The sequence below is a fragment of the Rhinoraja longicauda genome, chromosome 6 (genome assembly GCF_053455715.1).
Source record: "Rhinoraja longicauda isolate Sanriku21f chromosome 6, sRhiLon1.1, whole genome shotgun sequence".
Taxonomy (NCBI): Eukaryota; Metazoa; Chordata; class Chondrichthyes; order Rajiformes; family Arhynchobatidae; genus Rhinoraja; species Rhinoraja longicauda.
In genome coordinates this window covers 71,239,817-71,262,467 of record NC_135958.1, presented here as the reverse complement: position 1 = coordinate 71,262,467, position 22,651 = coordinate 71,239,817, and the positions used below count along the sequence as shown (strand labels likewise).

Sequence of the window (22,651 nt, the reverse complement as noted above, 5' to 3'; positions counted from 1 at the left end):
CCATCTTGTGATAGACTTGTTGAGTAAATCATTTGTTGAAAAAGCATTTGGTGTAATTGAAACCCATTTGCCAAATGGTTTCCCAATTGCAAAGATTGTTTATGTCATTTTGAAGAATCTTGGCATCTTCAGCAGCTTTGATCTCTCGACACACAATACAGTCGTCTGCGAAGAGTCTCACTCTTGAAGACAGGTTGTCAGGCAGATCGTTGATGTAGATCAGGGGTGTCAAACTCATTTTCACCCCGGGCCACATCAGCATTATGGTTGCCCTCAAAGGGCCGGTTGTAACTGGCCCTCCTTTTCCCCCCTCCCCACATTCTCTCCTCCCCCAGCCCCACTCCCACTCTCCTCCACCCCTCCTCACCCACCCCCGCCTCCCCCACTCTCTCCTCCCCTCACCCCTACCCTCTCCTCCACCCACCGGCCCCACCTGCATTCTCACCGTCCCCCTCACCCCCATTCTCCCCCTTCCCCACCACCACCCCCCTTCCCCCACACTTCCTCTCTCCTCCCCCACCCTCCTTTCACTCTCACTGTCCCCTTCCTCCTCACCCACCTTTTCCTCTCTCCCCCCACTGTCCCCTTCCCCCTCCTCCACTCTCTCAACCCCCCACCACCCCCCTCCCCTGCTGTCCCCTTCCCCCACCCCTCCTCCTCCCCACCCGCACTCTGCCCTCCTCCCCAGTCCCACTCTCCCTCCCACCCTCGCACTCTCCCCCACCCCTCTTTCCCCACCATCCCCCTTTCCCCCACTCTCCTCCCCCCACCCCCTCATTCTCTCCCCACCCCCCTTTCCACCACTCTCTCCTCCCCCAGCCCCTCTCTCCCACTCCTCTCCCCCCCACCCTCACCCCCCTCCTACCCCCACACTCGCCCCACCCCCACTGTCCCCTCTTGCCCACCCCCACTCTCTCCCCCCCCCCACCACCACCACCCCCCCTTCCCCCTCCTCCCCCTTTCACTCTCTGTCCCCTTCCTGCCACCCACCTTCTCCCCCTTTCCTACCCCCGACTTTTCCCTGACCCCCACTGTCCCCTTCCCCCCACTCTGTTCCCCCCACCCCCACTCTCTGTCCCCCCCACCACCTCCTTCCCCAGTCCCATTCTCCCTCCCAACCCCTCTCTGCTCCTCCCACCCTCCCCCCCACTCTTCCCCACTCTTCCCCCAACCACCCCCCAACTCTGCTGTCCCCCTCCCCAGTCCCACTCTCCCCTACTCTCTCCTCACCCACTCTCACTCCCCCCCTTTCCCCCCACCCCCTTTCCCCCCACCCCCTTTCCCCCCCCACCCCCTTTCCCCCCCCACCCCCTTTCCCCCCCAATCTCTCCTCACCCCCACCCTCACCCCCTCCCCACCCCCTCCTTCCCTCCACCCACTCGGCCCCCACGTCAACTGCCCTCCTTGTTGAAGTGTCGGATCTGGGAGCGTCGGGAGGGGAGGGAGGCGCGCACAAGATGGCGGAGCGTGAGGAGAGCGGCCGCCATCTTTGTGAAGTCGCGACGGGCCGTCGGTGGCAGCGGCCCTCGTCGTCGCCGCCGCCATCGGTGGAAGCGGCCGCTGAAGGAGAAGAAGAAGCTGCCCGCTGCGCTGCGGCCTGTGTGCGGTAACGGTGCTGGGCCCGGGCGGGAGGGGGGACTCGAGGACGCCGTGGCGTGGGTTGAAGGGACGGATGAGCGGACCATTAGTCCGACCATCTCCCTCCTGCTCGGGAGTGTCCCCCGGGTGTGGGAGAGTGAGGGGAGCGGGGAAAGCGTGGAGAGCGGGCGGAGGCGGTGATTGCGGGCGGGTGGCTCCACTAACGGCGTCCATCTTGTTGGTGCGAGTGAGGAGAGGCCGTGACGTCAGACGCACAGCACTTTAAAAATGTGTTTAGAAATGAAACTTTTAAAGTTTAAAATGTCTGTAACTTAAAAGATATTCGACCAATGACAATTAAGCACTCACGGGCCACATAAAATGACGTGGCGGGCCGGATTCGGCCCGCGGGCCTTGAGTTTAGACACATGTGATGTAGATCAAGAATAGCAAGGGTCCCAACAGTAGCAACATTACAACCCAACAGTAGACCGGTTGTCAGGCAGATCGTTGATGTGGATCAAGAACAGCAAGGGTCCCAACAGTAGCAACACTACAAACCAATAGTAGCAACATTGAATTCTCCACTTTTGGTTAACTAACTAACAAGACCTTACATTCCCATAACCCTCCACACCCAACTTTCCCCAGTCTTCCCTGTGCCCCTTCTAGAGGTGCCCCCCTTTCCCCTTCCCTTTCTCTTATCTTTTCCCTTCTCTGCCTTTCCCTTTCTACATCCTTTCCCCTTCTCCTCATTTCTCCCCCCCCCCACCTTTTCTCCCCCATCCCTGTTTAACTCAGCGGGTCAGGTAGGGAGGAAGGAATGGAGAATCGACGTTTTGGGATGGGACCCTTCTTTAGACAGTACGGCAGCAGTAAAATTGCCTTATAGTGCCAAAGACCCGGGTTAAAACCTGATTATGGGTGCTGTTGTATGGCGTTAGTACATTCTCTGTGACTGCGTAGTTTTTCTCCGGGTGCTCCAGTTACCCCTCACATTCCAAACAAGTGCAGGTTTGTAGTTTAATTGGCTTCTGTAAATTGTCCCTAGTGTGTAAGATAGAACTAGTGGACAGGGTTATCGTTGGTCGGCGGGGATTCAGCGGGCCAAACGGCCTGTTCTCACGCTGTATCTCTGAGCTAAAACTAAACCAGACCAACTCCTCCAATTAAGAGAGGAGAAAGAACATTGACCTGCAACACCATGTTCATAAGTCATAGGTCATCTCATTTGAAGAAGACAATCACTTGAAACACAATTTAGATGAAGACAGAAACATTTACACATAATCCCATCACCAGTCACATCTTCGCTGCTTCACTACTTTCCGCATTCCGCAGAGACCTTTCCCTCCATAACACCTTGGTTCACATCCCTGCACACCCAAACCACCCTCTCTCCAGATACTTTCCCCTGCAACCACAGGAGATGTAATACCTGTCCCTATACCTACTCCTTCATCCAGGGACCCCAGCAGTCCTTCCAGGTGAGACAGGTTGACGTGCACCTCCTCTAACCTCATCTACTGCATCCAGTGTTCCTGATGAGGGCTCCTGTATATTGGCAAGAGCAAGCAGAGACTCGGCGACCGTTTCATCGAACACTTGCACTCGGTCCACTATGGCCTACTGACAATAGACAATAGGTGCAGGAGGAGGCCATTCGGCCCTTCGAGCCAGCACCGCCATTCAATGTGATCATGGCTGATCATTCTCAATCAGTACCCCGTTCCTGCCTTCTCCCCATACCCCCTGACTCCGCTATCCTTAAGAGCTCTATCGCACTCTCTCTTGAATGCATTCAGAGAATTGGTCTCCACTGCCTTCTGAGGCAGAGAATTCCACAGATTCGCAACTTTCTGACTGAAAAGGGTTTTCCTCATCTCAGTTCTAAATGGCCTACCCCTTATTCTTAAACTGTGGCCCCTTGTTCTGGACTCCCCCAACATTGGGAACATGTTTCCTGCCTCTAACGTGTCAAACCTCTTAATAATCTTATACGTTTCGATAAGATCTCCTCTCATCGTTCTAAATTCCAGTGTATACAAACCTAGTCGCTCCAGTCTTTCAACATATGACAGTCCCGCCATTCCGGGAATTAACCTAGTAAACCTACGCTGCACGCCCTCAATAACAAGAATTGGATGTGTAGGGGAAAAAAACTGCAGATGCTGGTTTAAATAAAGGGTAGACACAAAATGCTGGAGTAACTGCGGGTCAGGCAGTATCTCAGGAGAGAAGGAATGGATGACGTTTCGAGTCGAGACCCTTCTTCAGACTGATTGGCCTACTGGATCTCCTGGTTCCCTATTTCCCTTCCCATTCTCTTACTGGCCTTTCTGTACTGGATTTCCTCATTGCCAGAGTGAGATCACTTGCAAACTGGAAGAACAGTAGTTTGTATTCCACTTGGGTGGTTTACAACCCAACGGTATAAACATTAAATTTTCCAATTTTAGGTCATCCCTACAAATCTCCCTCTCCCCTTTCTCACCCACTTCATCGCTTCGCCCCCCCCCCCCCCCCCCTTCCACGCCATCTTCCCTGTGCCCCAACCTAGACTCCACCTATTCCTCCTCTCCCCCTCCTCTTCCTCTACCCACTTTCGTTCATCTGGCTTCACAATTATAACTCTTCAATCATTTGGTCTCACCCCTTCGGTTTTAATCTCCAACCTTTGTTCCAGCCATCTGCTTATCAACCACCCCCTGGACTTTACCTTGCACTAAACATCATTCCCTTTATCCTGTATCTGTACACGGTGATTGGCTCAATTATAATCACGTAACGTTTTTCCGCTGACTGGTTAGCAGGCAACCAAAAGTTTTCCACTCAACCTTGGTACAGGTGACATTAAACCAAACTAAAACAAACTCTAAAAGACTCCAATTACTTGTTGAAAATATTCAGTCAATATCTTCTGATGCTTCATTGTAGGTCTTGTTTTTTGTTCTTTGGGTTTTTATGGTTCAGATAGGGTTCAGAAATACTCTGCATTAAATTGTGTTATCATACAAACTATTCGGGATTCCTAAATAAAATTCTGATTCTCCCCTTCGACAAACTATTGAGTTTGCTGCTGTCCAACTTTATTGACAAAAGTCACATACAAATGTTGGTGATCTAGGAAAGACTTTGTGAAAAAAACAATGTACAGAATATGCAAGGCTATCTTTACAGCAAAGGTGGAAGATGTCTATCAGACCAATATCATTGGTTCTTTATGTACAATAAGTAAGGCATCAGCAGTTTTTGCCCTTCTCTCAGTTTTGCTCACACCAGACTATGCTTTCATTTGGTCCTTGAAAAAGTTCCATTGTGGGAAGAATCAAGTTTCGTCGTTATCTTCAATGCTGTTGGAAGAATTGTCTTGAGAATGAACGTTTCTTTGATACTGAGAATGTGTTGATAGTTTTTTCACCAAATATTTTTTATCCTTGCCCGCCTGAAGAAACAAATGGTTCACAATTAAAGAATATTTGAATTTACACTCCACAGTGGATTATATACTCCACATGCTTCAAGAAAATAGCTTTTGCAAAAGACGTTCATAGATTAACATACTAGGTTAATTCCCGGAATGGCGGGACTGTCATATGTTGAAAGACTGGAGCGACTAGGTTTGTATACACTGGAATTTAGAAGGATGAGAGGGGATCTTATCAAAACATATAAGATTATTAAGGGGTTGGACATGTTAGAGGCAGGAAACATGTTCCCAATGTTGGGGGAGTCCAGAACCAGGGGCCACAGTTTAAGAATAAGGGGTAGGCCATTTAGAACGGAGATGAGGAAAAACTTTTTCAGTCAGAGAGTTGTAAATCTGTGGAATTCTCTGCCTCAGAAGGCAGTGGAGGCCAATTCTCTGAATGCATTCAAGAGAGAGCTAGATAGAGCTCTTAAGGATAGCGGAGTCAGGGGGTATGGGGGGAAGGCAGGAACGGGGTACTGATTAAGAATGATCAGCCATGATCACATTGAATGGTGGTGCTGGCTCGATGGGCCGAATGGCCTACTCCTGCACCTATTGTCTAAAAAAACATGCAGATAATTTCATGCGGCAAAACTGAGAATAGTGACACTGATTCACACAAAATATTTATCTTAAAACAATTTAAATTATTTTGCTTCTGAGTGAACTATCTTTAGTAATTTCAAATGTTGAACGTTTAACAAACTTAGGGTTGGGTAGGCACAGTGACTTGCAGTAGATTTGCTCTCTTACTGCGCCAGAGACTATGTGTGCAATCCATATAGAGTTTGTACGTTCTCCCTGTGTCCACGTGGGTTTTCCTCCCACATTCCAAAGACATGCAGGTTTGTACGTTAATTGGCTTCTGTAAATTACCCCTAGTGGATTATATGGAACTAATGTACGGTGATCGCTGGTCATCGTGGACTCTGTGGGCCGAAGGCCGTTTCCATGCCATATCTGTAAACTAAGCTAAACTAAACTAAACTGAACTAAACTGAACATGTTAAATTGCAGCAGCTTTCACTATGACTATGGCTATTCAGGGGAACATCCGTTCATCTTAGGTTAGTTTTTCATTTTTGAGATTCGGCGCAGAAACAGGCCCTTGAGCCTACCGACCAGCGATCCATTCACATTAACCCAAGCCCACACACGCCCGGGACAATTTACACTTATACCAAGTGTATAAACCCAAGCCAATTAACCAACAAACCTGTACATCTTGGAGTGTGGGAGGAAACCGAAGAACTTGGAGAAAACCCACGCGGTCACCGGGAGAACGTACAAAATCCGTACAGTTAGCACCCATAGTCAGGATTGAACTAGTGCGTGGGTGATCAATGGTTGGTGTGGACCTAGAGGGCTGAAGGGCCTGTTTCCATGTTGTATTTCAAAACTAAAACAAAATAATGAAGTTTAACCTTTTAATGGTGTTGGTACACCATGCCATCACAAACAAACCCCACTGATTTTCACATCCACTTTGTCAAGACCCCTTTAGATTTTATATATTTTAATCAAATCCTTTCTCATTCTTCTAAACTCCAGCAAATACAAGTCTAGCCTGTCCAATCTTTCATTATGAGATAAGCTACCCATTCCACATTTTAGAGTATTGAACCATCTCTGACTGCTTCCTATTTATCAAAATGATTTCTTAAATAAGGAAAGTGTACGCAGCAATGTAGATGTGGTCTCACTACTGCCTCATATGACTGAGACACATCTTTTGAACTTACCAGCATTAAATGCCATTTCAGCTGGGTTATTGTCCTTCTATTAGCTCGAACCAACGCAACAAAAGTAGTCAGCGCCATACTGTTACCAAGAAAGACAAGAAGAAATGCAATTACATTGTCGTGCTCATTAATGTATTATCAATTTACAAGTAACACCTGAGAAAATTATGAGATCTCAACAGATCTTTTAATTTTAGATTTTTTCAGTTTCAGAGATACAGCGCAGAAACAGGCCCTTCGTCCCACCGAGTCCACGCCGACCAGCGATCCCCGCACACCAACACTATCCTACACACAGTAGGACAATTTACAATTATACCAAGCCAATTAACCTACAAACCCATATGTCTTTGGAGTGTGGGAGGAAACCGGAAATCCCAGAGAAAACCCATGCAGATCACGGGGAGAACATACAAACTCCATACAGACAGCACCCATAGTCAGGATCGAACCCGGGTCTCTAGCGCTGTAAGGCAGCAACTCCATCGCTGCGCCAACATGCCATCTTTTGTATATAAAAGCAAAGGTTTAATGCTGCCATTTCAGTTTGAGGTTCAAACAATATCCATGAATGCTTGAGAATACACGATCAATTCAGAATTTTTATTATTAATTCACTATTTAACCTGGAATGTCATTATTTGGTGGGATATTTTGCTTAATTTTCAAAGGAATCAGGATAATATGGTGGATATCCTATATACCTTTTCAGTATGTTTTTGAAAAGATAATTTACTCAGCAATCAAACAGGCTAACCCTTTCAATCAATGCATATTTTTTGTACCTTGTCTTACATTTCCAGGCTGTAATGTGGTAATTACTTATCTAAATGGGACAGTTACTAGTTGTTTTTCCATATACATAACATATGTACGACAATTCTAATGTGAATTTTATGGAGATTGCATTCAATTGATAAGTTTTTTTTCTATGTATGCATAACATACACAAAACATAATTTTTAAGTAAATGTTATTGAGATTGCATTAAAATGATTAAAAGCACCTAATTATAATTGCACCATAAAAGTAAAAGAGTCACAAATCTCTTTTCGAACACTATTAATTCTATATGTTATTTTTAAAATGTTAAACTATTAGTCTTGTTTGTTTAGCCTAATTTTCTACGATAATCTTTTGCCATTCTTACCATAAAACAATGATCAGTATCAACAAAAAGGCTTCTGATTTAACGTAGTTAAGGATGTTCTGTGTTTGTTGTGGAAGACCTCCAACAATCTCTGGAATTATTCCCCAAGCTGATTCATAATATCGAAACGGGCCACATGCCCTGGATGGTTGAACCCTGGGGGGAGAAGGAAGGACTCGTCAAATGTGGCATTCTCACTTCCATATTTCTGCTCCGAGATTTGTTTTGTTTTAGTTTAGTTTAGAGATACAGCGCGGAAACAGGCCCTTCGACCCACCGACTCCTTGCCGACCAGCGAAACCCCCCCATACAAACACTATCCCAAGCTCACTAGGGCGCAGTGGTAGAGTTGCTGCCTTACAGCGAATGCAGCGTCGGAGACTCAGGTTCGATCCTGACCACGGGTGCTTGTCTGTACGGAGTTTGTACGTTCTCCCCGTGACCTGCGTGGGTTTTCTCCGAGATCTTCGGTTTCCTCCCACACTCCAAAGACGTACAGGTATGTAGGTTAATTGGCTGGGCAAATGTAAAAATTGTCCCTAGGATAGTGTTAGTGTGCGGGGATCTCTGGGCGGCGTTGACCCGGTGGGCCGAAGGGCCTGTTTCTGCGCTGTATCTCTAAATCAAACCAAATCAATTTACAATTATACCAAGCCAATTAACCTACAAACCTGTACCTTTTTGGTGTGGGAGGAAACTGAAGATCTCGGAGAAAACCCACGCAGGTCACGGAGTAAACGTACAAACTCCATACAGACAAGCACCCGTGGTCAGGATCAAAGCTGAGTCTCTGGCGTTATACGGCAGCAGCTCTACCACTACACCACCGTGACGCCCTAGATAACTAACATTATCTATCTGGTTGAGAATAGGTGAAAACGGAATTAAATTCAATTTTCTTTTTAACAGGCATGATTGACATTCAAAGGGTGAGCACAAAGAATAATGGCAGAGATGATGCAAAAGAGAACTGTCAACCTTGTTAATATGCAAATGTAAACCCCAAGCTAGGAAGTGCCAGTTAGACTGCTTTTATTTAATGCCAAATCATGTTCAGAGAGCGCGATACGGAGATTAGAGGGGGGAGGGAGTGGGGAGGGGGATGGGGGAGGGGCAGGGGCAGGAGGTGGGGGGGGAAAGACTTGGGGTGTATGGAATGTTGCTATCACAGAAGAGGTGACCAGATAGGATCGAAAGAACTTAAGGGGACATCAGGGAAATGCAAAGGAGTACAGAGAGATAAACAGAGCAGGAAAAGATCTGGCAAATTGAATATTTTATGGAAAAAAGTTAAATGATCCACTTTGGCAGGTATGACCTAAAAGTTGAGTATTTTGTTAATGATACATGCATTGGCCACTAGGCACCACTGGTGGAAAGAATGAACGTTTAGGATGGTTGATCAATTGCCTATAACCAGGTTGCTTTGTACTGGTGTTGAGCGTCTTGAGTGATTTTGGTGCTACACAGATCGAGGCAAATGGAGAGTGTTCTACCATGCTCCCTTGGTTTCTGCCTTGCAGATGTTAGCATGGTCTTGCAGTATAGGAGGTGAGTCACAGGAAACCCAGCCTCTCAACTTAATGATGTTGCAAGTGTTTCATGTCATATCCATTGGTGTAGATATGAAAGGGTTAGAGGGATATCGGCCAAACACGGGCAGGTGGGACCAGCATAGATGGGGCATCTTGGTCGACATGGACAAGTTAAACCGAAGACCCTGTTTCCAACTCTACACCTATGTCTATGTGTGGATGTTACAGCGCAATCCATGAGGTGTAGGGACAACTAAAGGTAATTATGTTCCTTTCAGGTTTATCTATGTGCATGTTTTGTATGGAACTTACTATCCAAGTCAATGCTAAAAAATGTAATTGCCTCCTGATTATTACAAGTACAAAATATAGTTGAATAAAGGTGAACGTCACTCATCTTGCTAGGTTTTATACTTACTTAAATACATTATTGGCCAGCGGGACCAGAGCAAGAGCCAATCCAAACAGTAGAGTCAATTGAAAGAAAGTTTTAGAGCTGGATGCTCGAAACAACCTTTTCGCAGGACGACAGTAATTATACAGACTGTGCTGCAGATAAAGTCATAGAAAAGAGAGCACATTATACCCAGCGGTATGAATACTGATTTCTCTAATTTCAAGTAACTCTAGCGTTCCCTCTCCTTTCGTCCCTCCCTCACCCTAGTTGTTCTGCTAGTTTCACTGTTTGCAACCACACATCCCTTCATTAACACCTCTTCCACAGCCAACAATGGACCATTGTGGCCTCCTTGGTCGTTGGTGCCGGCTCTGATTTCTGCTGAAACCTTTCACACCTCTGGTTTCCCTCTCCCCTGACTCTCAGTCTGAAGAAGGGTCTTGACCTGAAACGTCATTTATTCCTTTTCTCCAGAGATGCTGCCTGACCCGCTGAGTTTCTCCAGCATTGTGTGTCTACACATTATTCTCAGGCAGGAGCTGGCATTTTACTGGATAAGCTGAATTTCCTAAACCACATCGAGCAAATCTATTTAGTTTTGTTTAGTTTAGTTTAGAGATACAGCATGGGACCAGGTCCTTCGGCCCACTAAACCTCGCCGACCAGCGATCCCCATACACTAGCACTATCCGACACACTAGAGACAATTTACAATCTTTATTGAAGCCAATTAACATATAAGCCTGCGCATCTTTGGAGTGAGGGAGGAAACAGGAGCACCTGGAGAAAACCCATGCAGTCACAGGGAGAAAGTACAAACTCTCCACATACAGCACTCATAGTTAGGTTCGAACCCAGGTCTCTGGTGCTATAAGGTAGCAACACTACCGCTGCACCACCGTATTCAGTCCACCAAAGACTGTCAATATCACACCATATTTCCTACAGTGCTCCAGTGATTAGACTCTTAATTCTGACATAAAAGGGCGGCACGGTGGCGCAGCGGTAGAGTTGCTGCTTTACAGCGAATGCAGCGCCGGAGACTCAGGTTCGATCCTGACTACGGGTGCTGCACTGTAAGGAGTTTGTACGTTCTCCCCGTGACCTGCGTGGGTTTTCTCCGAGATCTTCGGTTTCCTCCCACACTCCAAAGACGAACAGGTATGTAGGTTAATTGGCTGGGTAAATGTAAAAATTGTCCCTAGTGGGTGTAGGATAGTGTTAGTGTACGGGGATCGCTGGGCGGCACGGACTTGGTGGGCCGAAAAGGCCTGTTTCCGGCTGTATATATATGATATGATATGATATGATAATGTTCTCTGGAGCATTGAAAAATTGGATGACTGCAATTTTACCTCTGATGCCTGGCACTCAATCATCTTTATAAAGAGCGGGAATGCTGCAAATAATACCTGGGCAATGGCTTTGAAAGTACAGATATGGTTAGTCTGTTGTTGTAGTATAATGATGCTTTAAAACAATTATGTTCACATAATCATATCAACATTCTCCTGTCCATGCCAATTGTAAGTGCAGAGATTGGAAAGACAGTTGGCTGTGCTGGGAGCTGAATTTAAAAAAAATATATTCATTCTGTCATTTGCAACCAAAGCATTAATGTTGTTTAAAGCAAAGTTCCCAGTGCCTTTGGATAAAATTCAATGGATCTAATATGATACTCATTTTTTCCACTGTAATGAGCCAAAATAAAAAACTGCAGAAGATATTGTAGACGCAAGGAACTGCAAATGCTGTAATTCTGCAGAGAACACAAAGTGTTGGAGTAACTCAGCGGGTCAGGCAGCATCTTTGGAAGACATAGTTAGGCAACGTTTTGGGTCGGGACCTTTCTTCAGAATCTGCATCTGAAGAAGAGTCCTAGCCAGAAACATCAACAAGACAAAGAATAAAAGGTTGTTCGAGCACTTTGCATTCCCCTGCAGTAGATTCTCTCCTTCCATTATTTTGATAAGTTCTTTATAGAAATTTCTCAAATGCATTCCTATTTCCATTTGGAGCCTTAATTAGAACTTGCTTTGTAGGGTCTCAAACATGCAAGCTTGATATGATTTTGTCTTTGTGCATGAACTCCTAGATGGGATGTAAAGTGCAAAATATTGTGCCGTCGTATACAGCTTTTCAGAAAATTGTTTATTGTGAAGCAGAAAGTTTTCATTCATTAGAATTTCCATAAAGTCACTTTCACGGGCGGAAGATTAAAATGAGCGCCAATGTACGCAATCACTGGTGATTTTCTTTAAACCCAAGGTTTTTCTTTCATTTACCTTTTTCACGTAGAAGGTGATTATGTATTTGATGGTATTGAGAAGTGGCAGCAATGGAGAGTAAAACATTCCAATCCAGACTACAGTTTGTCCATTCACGATATTCAAAACATTTTCAGGAATGAGGAATTGCTGCTTTTGCAATATCTTCGGTAACTGAAAGGTGGCATGTTCCATCAGGAGTCTAAACATAGAAAAAAATACTGAACAAGTATATTCTCATGCACAACGACTGTCCATTCATTTCTTATCTAGGTGGGTGATCAAATTCACATGCAACACATTAATAATAAAATATAACCGACAAGGATATGTATTTGAACTGAAGAGATGTAAATTGTAGATGGAATTCATTTTGAATGCATCCAAAGATATGCCAGAATGTATTTTTTAAAATAGGACCATTTAACTCTCATTTCAAATAAGCTTTAAAATCCATTCTAGCCAAGATGCCCCATCTAAGCTAGTCCAATTTCTCACTTTTGGCCCATATCTCTCTAAACCATTCCTATCCATGTACCAAAAAATTATTTTAAATGTTGTTTTTGTACCTGCCTCAATTACCTCCTCTGGCAGCTCATTCAAAATATATTCCACCCTCTGTATGAAGAAAATACCCTTCAGATTCCTATTAAATTTGTCCCCTCTCACCTTAAACCTATACCCTCTGGCTTCACATTTTTCACAGCTGTTTCATATCTCTACTGCATTTAGCCAAAATAAATCATCAGACTGGTATTTTAATGCCACCTTTCACTTCATTTCATGGTCATAACTTTCTAATAATTCATCTCAAACCTTCAGCTTAGTTAGATTGAGGAGACAAGAAACTGCAGATGCAGGTTTACTAAAAAAGGACACAGTGTTGAAGTAACTCAGTGGGTCAGGCAGCATTGTTAGGTTGTAGAAGCAAGGAACTGCAGATGCTGGTTTACAAAAAAAGGTCAGGCAGCATCTCGAGGGAACATGGATAGGTGATGTTTTAGGTCAAGACCCTTTTTCAGAAATGTTGATTAGGGGTTGGTTGGGTTTTCACCCTTCCAACGATTCATCCTAAACTTACAGTGGAATATCAAACTGCTTTATATAATATGTGTAGGAAGGGTCTAAAGAAGGGTCTCGACCCGAAACTGGGTCGAAGGGCCGAATGGCCTACTTCTGCACCTATTGTCTATTGAAACGTCACCTATTCCTTTTCTTCAGAGACCTGCTGAGTTACTTCAGTTTTTTGTGTCTATCTTTGCTTTATATAATATATGAAATCATAGAATGTTACAATTTCTGCAAAATTCCGTAAAAATAAATATTTTTCACTTTTTAAGATACTTTAATAATGATTTTAACTTTGTTAATCGGTGCTAGTACCGTGTTATTCAGTAAAAGTAATATATTGCCTTGTCAAGGTTCTCTTTTAATTCTGATACATGTCAAGCCCCCTAATCTAAGTTCAAGAGCAGATGAGATTTATTTTTAAAGATTACTTACTTTTTTGGAAGTTCCACACAAAACGGAACACTGATGTCCGCGATGAAATCGAACAAGAACAGCTTGTACATTTCTTGTCCAATTCTCGTTTCCCAACACTAGAGGATCAAACATAAATGCTCTCAGTGAACCTGTACAGCGCACTGCCTGATGAATATCGGCTTGGTGCTGAGATTGTACAGCAGGGGGATTCCAGCTAACGTCATTCAGAAATGCCTTCCCATTTCAAGAGGATAAAGCAGCCAAAGACGTATTTTAAAGAACAAATTGGAGTTATCAGAGTGTCCTTGCCAACAACCTCCCCTTCAGGAATGCCACCAGGAAGCAGATGAACCATTATTCATGTGTCGGAAGAAACTGCAAAACACTGGAGTAACTCAGCGGGACAGGCAGCATCTCTGGTGAGAAGGAATGGGTGACGTTTCGCGTCGAGACACTTCTTCAGACTGATGCCAGGGGAGCGGGCGGTACATAGATAAGGAAGTGTACGGTGTGAAAACAGGACAAAGGGAATGGAGATCAAGGCAAATGTAGAATAGATCATTGTTAGTTGGGAGAAGGTAACAACAAAGCAAACAGAGATAAAATGTAGTCGGAGACAGCAAGACCGGTCAGAGAACTGGGAAGAAAGGGGGGGTGTCCGCTTCCCAATTCCCTGAAGAAGGGTCTCGACCCGAAACATCACCCATTCCTTCTCTCCAGAAATGCTGCCTGTCCTGCTGAGTTACTTAACCATTATTCATGTCTATCATAGAGTCATACAACACAGAAACAGACCTTTCAGCCCATCATATCCATGTGGACCAAATGCCCCATCTTAGCAAGTCCCATCTGATTATGTGGTGTCTTAGATGCTTTAAAAACATTTGTTTTTCAATCCTTTGCTTCCAAACAATTTGCCGGGTATAATAATGAATAATAAATCCCGACTAGAGATGAAACAGTGTCTGGCTTTAGATAACTAAAGTGGAGGCACAAGGGACTGCAGATCCTGGTTTACCCAGCAAACTCAAAGTGCTGGAGTAACTCAATGGGTCAAGCAGCATCTCATATCCTCCAGTGAAGCTTGCTGACCCGCTGACATTTTGTGTTTTCTTAAGTCACGGAAGTTTAACCCCTAATATAGCACTTGAAATGCTCAAACTGAAATAGTGCTTGGCTCCTCAGGAATAATTTCATTCGTACGCTGGCATTTTATAATTCAGAGCATCTCACCAGAGATGTAACTATTCATGGGGCCATGTACAGGAATTCAACTCTGGAGGGTTGCTTTGAACAGCTACATAAACCATGCAAGTGTGTGTGTGTTCTCAATTAGTTTTGTGATGATTGGAGGAAGAGAGATAATGTGAGGCTGTGTCAAAAGAGACTAACAACAAAATGGGACTTTGTTTATATCCTTGGTGATCATAATTTGGTACATTTCCACTGTCTCAACTTAAAATTACAGATTGCTTAGGTCGAAAGTGGTCATGCCACTAATTTAGTCGATTGATTAACGCATAATCTAGACTGATGCACCAGTGCAAAATGAAAGGAGCAGAATTCTTGGAACTTATGTCGTTCAGGTAGGCCTTCATATTTCAGAGAGGATTAATGAATAATAAAATACACGATTTAAAGAACAAGTGAGAATTATCAGAGTGTCACAGCCAACACCCTCATTAGAGGAATGCCACTAAGAAACAGATTAACATTTATTCACCTCTATCACAGGGTCATACAGCATGGACACAGACCCTTCAGCCCAACTTGTCCATGCTGACCTAGATGCCCCATCCAAGCTAATTCTATTTGCCCACATTTGGCCCATAACCCTTTCCTACCCTGTCTTTAGATTTTTAGACTTTGGAGATACAGCCCAAAACAGGCCCACAGAGTCCGCATCAACCAGCGACCACCCCAAACACTCACACTTTCCTACATACTAGGGACAATTTTACAACTCACTGGAGCCAATTAACCTACAAACCTATACGTCTTTTGGAGTTTGGGAGGAAGCCGGGGCACCCAGAGAAAACTCACGTGGTCACAGGGTGACTGTTCAAATTCTGTACATACAGCACCCATAGTCAGGATCAGACTTGGATCTCTGGTGCTGTAGGGCAGCAACTGTACCGCAGTGCCACTTTGCCTCCCCCAGGTGTCTTTTAAATGCTATTATAGTACCTGCCTCACCCTCACAGGATAATAGGTTTGCATACCAAGACTAATTGCATTTCCAAAATGTATCACTGGTTGCAAAGCACTTTGGCGCTTCTTGTGGATGTGCCACGATGATATATCAATGCAAGTTATACCTTATGTTCCTGGTTCAGTGGTAAAGAACCTTTGGTTTCCACCGTGCCCTCTAAGAGTGACCCAGGGTTTGAACGTTTACTCTCTGCCCATAGCCCCATCAATTAAATCAGATTCAGAGGAGTAAAGAGGACTCTCTGTGTTAGTGCACAACCAGACCTGTAACCCACCAGCTTACAGCTTTGGCCAGGGGCCTTTCATTCTATGAGCCAGGTCTCTAACAACCCACTACAGTGCCGCCTGATTCACCTGGTAATGTATGTTGTAACCACAGGTTTCGCAATCTTCTTTACTTTGCCCGTCGAAACATGTGACCTGCTGCCACAGGGAGAACACCAACATGGTCAGATTGGTCAGCCTTAGAAATGTACACCTGAATGGGAAAAGAATAAGACACTAGAATAAGACATGACAGAATCACTCATTCCCTTTATGGAAGGCATCTGTTTGTTTTGGAAAACCCAAATTGCTGGAAGAACTCAACAGGACAGGCAGCAGCTCAGTTTAGTTTTAGTTTAGTTTAGCTCAGAGATACAGCGCATAAACAGGCCACCAAGTCCACGCCAACCAGCAATCCCCGCACACTAACACTATCCTACACACTAGGGAGCATTTACAATTATACCAATTAACCTACAAACCTGTATGTCTTTGGAGCTGTGGAGGGATTGGATAGCACATTTGGGGTCATTGAGTAATTCAGCACGCAAACAGGCCTTTCAATCCAATTTATCCCTGCTGACCAAAATGCCCCATCTCAGCTAGTCCCATTTGCCCTCGTTTGGTCCACATCCACCTGAACATTTCCTCTCCAGTATCTGTCCAAGGTCTTTTAAATGTTGCTATTGTACCTGCCTCAACTCCCTTCACTGGCAGCTCTTTCCATATATCCAACACTCTCTGAGTGAAAACATTGCTCCTCAAGTTCCTATTAAATCTTTCCCCTCTCGCCTTAAACCAATTCCCCACCCCTGGGTAAAAGTATTCACCCTGTCAATATCCCCAACGATTTTATACTCCTCAATAATATCACCCTTAGCCTCCTGTACTACAAGGGAAAAGGTGTTTGCCTGTTGAAGGTCTCCCACTAGCTCAGGACCTCGTGTCCTGGCGAGTGTTGGAATCCTTCTTCAGACACACAAGTTATAGGAGTAGAATTAGGCCATTCGGCCCATTGATTCAATCATGGCTGATCTCTGCCTCCTAATCCCATTTTCCTGCCTTCTCCCCATAACCCTTGGTAGACAAATTCTTGATAAGAATGGGTATCTCTGCCTTAAATATATCCACTGACTTGGCCTCCACTGTCCTCTGTGGCAATCAGATCAACTACCCTCTGATTTCTCTCACTTCAGCTAGCCCTGGCATTCCCTCTCTCTCTATCCCTCCCCCACCCAAGTTGCACTAGCTTCTCGTTTTCACCCTACAAACAGCTAACAATGGCCCGTTTCCTTTATCATCGCTACATTTTTGCATATCTTTTATTCATTGTTCTTTATCACTCCACATCATCGTCTATATCTCTCGTTTCCCTTATCCCTAACCTGTCTGAAGAAGGCACTCAACCCGAAACGTCACCCATTCATTCTCTCCAGAGATGCTGCTTGTCCAGCTGAGTTACTCCAGCTTTTTATGTCTACCCTCTGAATAAAGAAGTTCCTCCTCACCTCCTTTCTAAAAGAGCGCCCTAAAATACTGAGCCTTGACCTCTGGTCCTAGGCTCTCCCACCAGTGGAACATCCTTTCCACATCCACTCTATGCCTTTCATTAGTAGGTTTCAATGAGGTCCCCCCCTCAACCTTCTGAACACTAGCGAGTAGACGCGCAGTGCTGTGAAACACTCATCATATGCTAACCCACTCATTCCTGGAATCATTCTTGTAAACCCCTCTCCAGAGACAGCACATCCTTCCTTAGAAATGGGGCCCAAATTCGCTCACAGTACTCCAAAAGCGGCCTGACCAGCACCTAATAGAGCCTCAGACTGAGTGTCTGAGTGACTGAGGGGGAGAAAATGGAAAATAGGCAAAGCCTTGCAAGTAATACTTTTTTTCTTCTTTTCTTTGTCCTGCTGAGTAGAATACTCTGTGGCTGGGTAACGGAGTTAAACTATCGGTTCAATATTAATGCTGTCATTGTGCTTTAATTGAGAGATGCTGTTATTATGTTGCAAATTGATGACCTATCCCCAAAAGATCTTTACGTGTTTTGTTTTAACATTTCATGCTTGGAAATGGCATGTGTGACAATTTTCATCTTCTAATGTGGCTTTATGACAGGTAGAAAAAAACCGACAAAAATTAACAAAGAAATCGTGCTTAAAAAAATTATATTCAGTTTATCACCAGTTCATGAAATAAAAGACCGCCGAACAAAGCTTGAAATGATTCAACACGAGTTTGCCAGTTCCATCTCCGATACTTCCAAGAACACGATGTTGCTGGGTTAAATTACTGCAAGGACATGTTGTGGAAGTGGTTTCGATGTTGTATGGAATTTCCTCACATGCCAACCATTATGAAGTGCAAGATAGTAAAGAGCATTTGCAAGACTTGGCCCTGCATCTTAACATTTCCTGCAATCCAGGACCACACATATTCATTCCAGGAGAGGGAGCTATGTACTTGCCAATTTTATCACTGCAATTGACATTTGTGCCACTGCGATACATCCAGGAAACCAAACACAGTTTGCAAAACACTTTCCTTCGATTTACAAGCAAAGCCTCAAAGTCACCTTACTTTAATTCTCCCCTTTACTCTCATTCTCTCCTCTCCATCTTTGTCCTCTAATAATGTTTCTTCAAAAGTTTGTGGAACAACATTTCATCGTCCAATTTGGGATATTACAGCCTTTCAGACTTTAAGAATGTCAGATCAGCTGATGTTTTCCTCACAGTGGCAGTTTCTACATTTATTTGTTTTCTCCTCTTGGATTCTTTTGCAGATTGGCCTTTTGTCATTCATGAAACACTATCCCATCTTACATCCAGCACCACCACCATTTGTGTCGTTCAATCTCTCCAGCCTTCCACCCGATTTCAGACCAACTCCTCTTCACTCAACAGGACCGACTGAAGTGTTATTCAACCAAGAAAGACTGAAGTGTTACTCAACCAGGACCGACTTTATTGTTACTCAACCAAGAGTAACAAAACGTATCGAGAAACCAGTTCATAAAGCCTTTCATTCTGTAAACCACAAGTATTCTGGAATACATTTCTATTCCACATATTTTTTTTAGTTTAGTTTATTTAGTTTGATCACCAGGTGGCGCCACCAGCAATGGCTGCCTCGCCAACAGTCTGTCTGTCTTGTCTTCTTTTTTGCTATTTTTAGTGTGTGTTAAAAGTATGTTTTAGTGTTCCTTCGTTTGTTTTATGTGGGGGGGGGGCTGTGGTAAACTTCGTTTCAATCACTTATCTCGATGGAGATGCGATTTATTTCCTATCATATCTCCGCCTCCACTGTGGCCTAACATCGTGGAGTTGGCGGCCGCCTTTCCTGGACACTGGCCCGCCGCTTCAGGCCGCGGGGTCGGCGCGGACGTTAGCATCGCGGAGCTTGCGATCCCTTTGCCGGGGATCGACTTTGGAGAGCTCCAACCACGGGGCATATGGACTTTAACATCGTGAAGCCCACGGTCTCTGGTACGAAGAGGCTGACTCAGGAGCTCCAAGCGGCGGAGAAGAGTTTCAACCGTCCCGACACGAGGGCTTCGGACCGTCTACTGCGGAGACTTTGATCTCCCCGACTGCGGTTTGTTCAACATTCCCGACTGCGGGCGAACAAAGAGGAAGCAGATTGAACTTTATTACCTTCCATCACAGTGAGGAATGTGGAATCTGCTGTGGTGGATGTTTATGTTACATTTTATTTTGTGTGGTTGTGTGTCTTGTTGCTTTTTACTTAGTATGGCTGTATGGTAACTCAAATATCACTGTACCTTAGTTGGTACATGTGACAATAAATTGACCTTGAAACCTAGTTTAGAGATACAGCATTGAAACAGGCCCTTCCTCCCAGCTAGTCCATGCCGACCATTGATCACCCATTCACATTAGTTTTATGTTATCCTACTTTCTTTACACAGGGGCAATTGACAGGGGGCCAATTAACCTATAGACCTGCACGTCTTTGGAATGTGGGAGGAAATTGGAGCACCTGGAGGAAACCCATGCAGTCACATGGAGAAAGTGCAAACTCAGCACAAACAGTATCCAAGGTCATAATTGAACCGGGGTCTCTGGCACTGTGAGGCAGCAAACACCATAAAGATAGCACCCGCAGTCAGGATTGAACCTGGTCTCTGGTCCTGTGAGGCAGTGACTCTACCAGCTGCGCCACTGTGCTGCCCATATTTTGTTGGTGATAGTTTCTCTTTCTGTCAAATGAAAAAAAGCCAAGCAAGCACATCAGTGCAGCACTTAGAGTGCAAAAACGTTCCATGTGCCATTTTTCAATGTATGTATTGGTGTATTATTGCCACATGTGTCAAGATACAGTGAAAGATGGTATGTGCTATCCAAACAGATCACCTTCGCTCAGTCCGCCTTAACCAACCAGATCTCCCCGTGGCTGAGCACTTCAACTCCCCCTCCCACTCCCAGTCTGACCTTTCTGTCATGGGCCTCCTCCAGTGCCAAAGTGAGGCCCACCGGAAATTGGAGAAACAGCACCTCATATTTCACTTGGGCAGCTTGCAGCCCAGTGGTATGAACATTGACTTCTCCAACTTTAGATAGTTCCTCTGTCCCTCTCTTCCCCTCCCCCTTCCCAGTTCTCCTTCTGTCTTCCTATCTCCACCTATATCCTTCCTTTGTCCCGCCGCCCTGACATCAGTCTGAAGAAGGGTCTCGACCCGAAATGTCACCTATTCCCTCTCTCCTAGATGCTGCCAGACCTGCCGAGTTACTCCAGCATTTTGTGATACCATACATGAATATAATCAAACCATATACAATTCCAACAAGTGGTGCAAAAAGACAATAAACAGAGTGCCGAATATAGTGTTGCAGAGAAAATGCTGATACAAAAAAAGGGCAAAGACCACAATGAGGTAGGTTGGGGGATGGAGACTACACCCTAAAGGGCCTGTCCCATTATAGGCGAGTTTAAGGCGACTGCCGGCGACTAGGCTGTCGCCATCAGTTCGCCGGGGTGTCACGGGCATGATCGTGAGGAGTCTTCCAAGAATCGTAATGGATCTCAGCGCTGCTGAGAAATCAACCAGAGTGAAATTTCTCGGCGACAGCTGGCTTGTCGCCAGGTATCGTTGCTTATTGCGGGCGCTGTTGCATGCTGTCCCCAGGTTTGCTAGGTTCTCTTAGATGCATTTAGAAGCACATAATATTAAAATAAGTAAAGTCATTTCAAGATACCATAAAATACTTGTGTTTAACCAATTTATTTACCGTCAGGCCATTTGACAGGTAGATTGGAGGCGACAGTTTGACGGTTAGGTAAACGTGGAAACTTTCGCGATGTTTATGGCCATCAGCCATTACATTTAAAGTAGGCTCCCAATCCAGATATGCAACCCAGAAACCAGATATGCATCTCCCGTACATTTTCAAAGAGTGTCCACACACTTTTCACAAACATCCATTTAACCATTTTTAAAATTACATTTCTTAATACTGCTATTAGTAAACTGGAAGTCAATCCAGTTTATGCCTTGTTACCTGAAGCTTGGTTTTCAAGTAACCAGGGCAAGATGTTATATTTCAAAACTCTCAGGTACTTACCGACTTGTCAGTGATTTCAGCGAAAATTAGGACACCGGAGAAACATTGACAGCGTGGGAATTTTCGCAATGTTTCTGAAGACGCTGTAATCTCGACCTGACTCGGCATTGTCGTGGTCATTGTCGTCAGGTAAAAGAAAATTTCGGCGATCTGCTATGACTTTGACAGTCGCCGGCAGTCGCCTAAAAGAAATCGGCTAAGTGGGACAGGCCCTTAAGTTTTACAAGAGGTCCAAGCAGTAATCAGATAACAGCGGGCAAGGCGCTATTCCTGAATCTGGTGGTATGTGTTTTTAAGTAGTTGTATCTTCTGCCTGATGGAAGAAGGGAGAAGAGGGAATGACCACAGAGGGAAGCAGTCCATGATTTTGCTGGCTGTTTTCCCAAGGAAGCCTGAAGATTGGACGGAGGGGGGGATTAAACTAGTTCAATGCATCCACAAATCTCTACAATTTCCTGCAGTCTTGGGTACGACAGTTGCCAAGCCAAGTTGCAATGCATTCCAATAGGATGCTCTCCACTTGAAAGATACAGCTTGGAAACAGGCCCTTCGGCCCATCGAGTTCACGCCGACCATCAATCATCCGAGCACACTAGTTGTATGTTATTCCACTTTTGTATCCACTCCCTGCACACTAGGGGAAATTTGCTGAGGCCAATTAACCTACAAACCCGCACGTCTTCGGGATGTGAGAGGAAACCGGAGCACCCAAAGGAAACATGGAGAACGTGCTAACTCCACACTAACAGCATCCAAGGTCAGACTTGAACCCGAGTCTCTGCCGCAGTGAGGCAGCAGATCCACCAGCTGTGTCACCTCCAGTTTAAATTCCATTTGGAATATTTTGGAGCACCAAGAACCAAGAGCCACTGTACAGCCCTGTCTATGGTCCACATTACATTTTCAATAACTCCTCAGATTCTGCCAATCTCAGACTATCAACAGTCACAGCTTTGATAAAT

The 22,651-nt window shown here is 44.8% G+C and overlaps 1 protein-coding gene across 1 annotated transcript in view; it reads right to left on the bottom strand.

Moving 5' to 3' along the window:
• Positions 1 to 4,660: 4,660 nt before the first annotated feature.
• The window catches only part of LOC144594943 (transmembrane channel-like protein 7), a 35,981-nt gene continuing 17,990 nt past the window's right edge, over positions 4,661 to 22,651 (bottom strand). The window contains exons 10-16 of the mRNA XM_078401884.1: positions 16,192 to 16,315; positions 13,645 to 13,742; positions 12,160 to 12,343; positions 9,896 to 10,026; positions 7,943 to 8,098; positions 6,793 to 6,871; positions 4,661 to 5,023 (exon numbers count right to left, since the gene is read on the bottom strand). Of these exons, the coding sequence (XP_078258010.1) occupies positions 4,907 to 5,023; positions 6,793 to 6,871; positions 7,943 to 8,098; positions 9,896 to 10,026; positions 12,160 to 12,343; positions 13,645 to 13,742; positions 16,192 to 16,315 (889 nt within the window). The 3' untranslated portion in view covers positions 4,661 to 4,906. The remainder of the gene's footprint in view (positions 5,024 to 6,792; positions 6,872 to 7,942; positions 8,099 to 9,895; positions 10,027 to 12,159; positions 12,344 to 13,644; positions 13,743 to 16,191; positions 16,316 to 22,651) is intronic.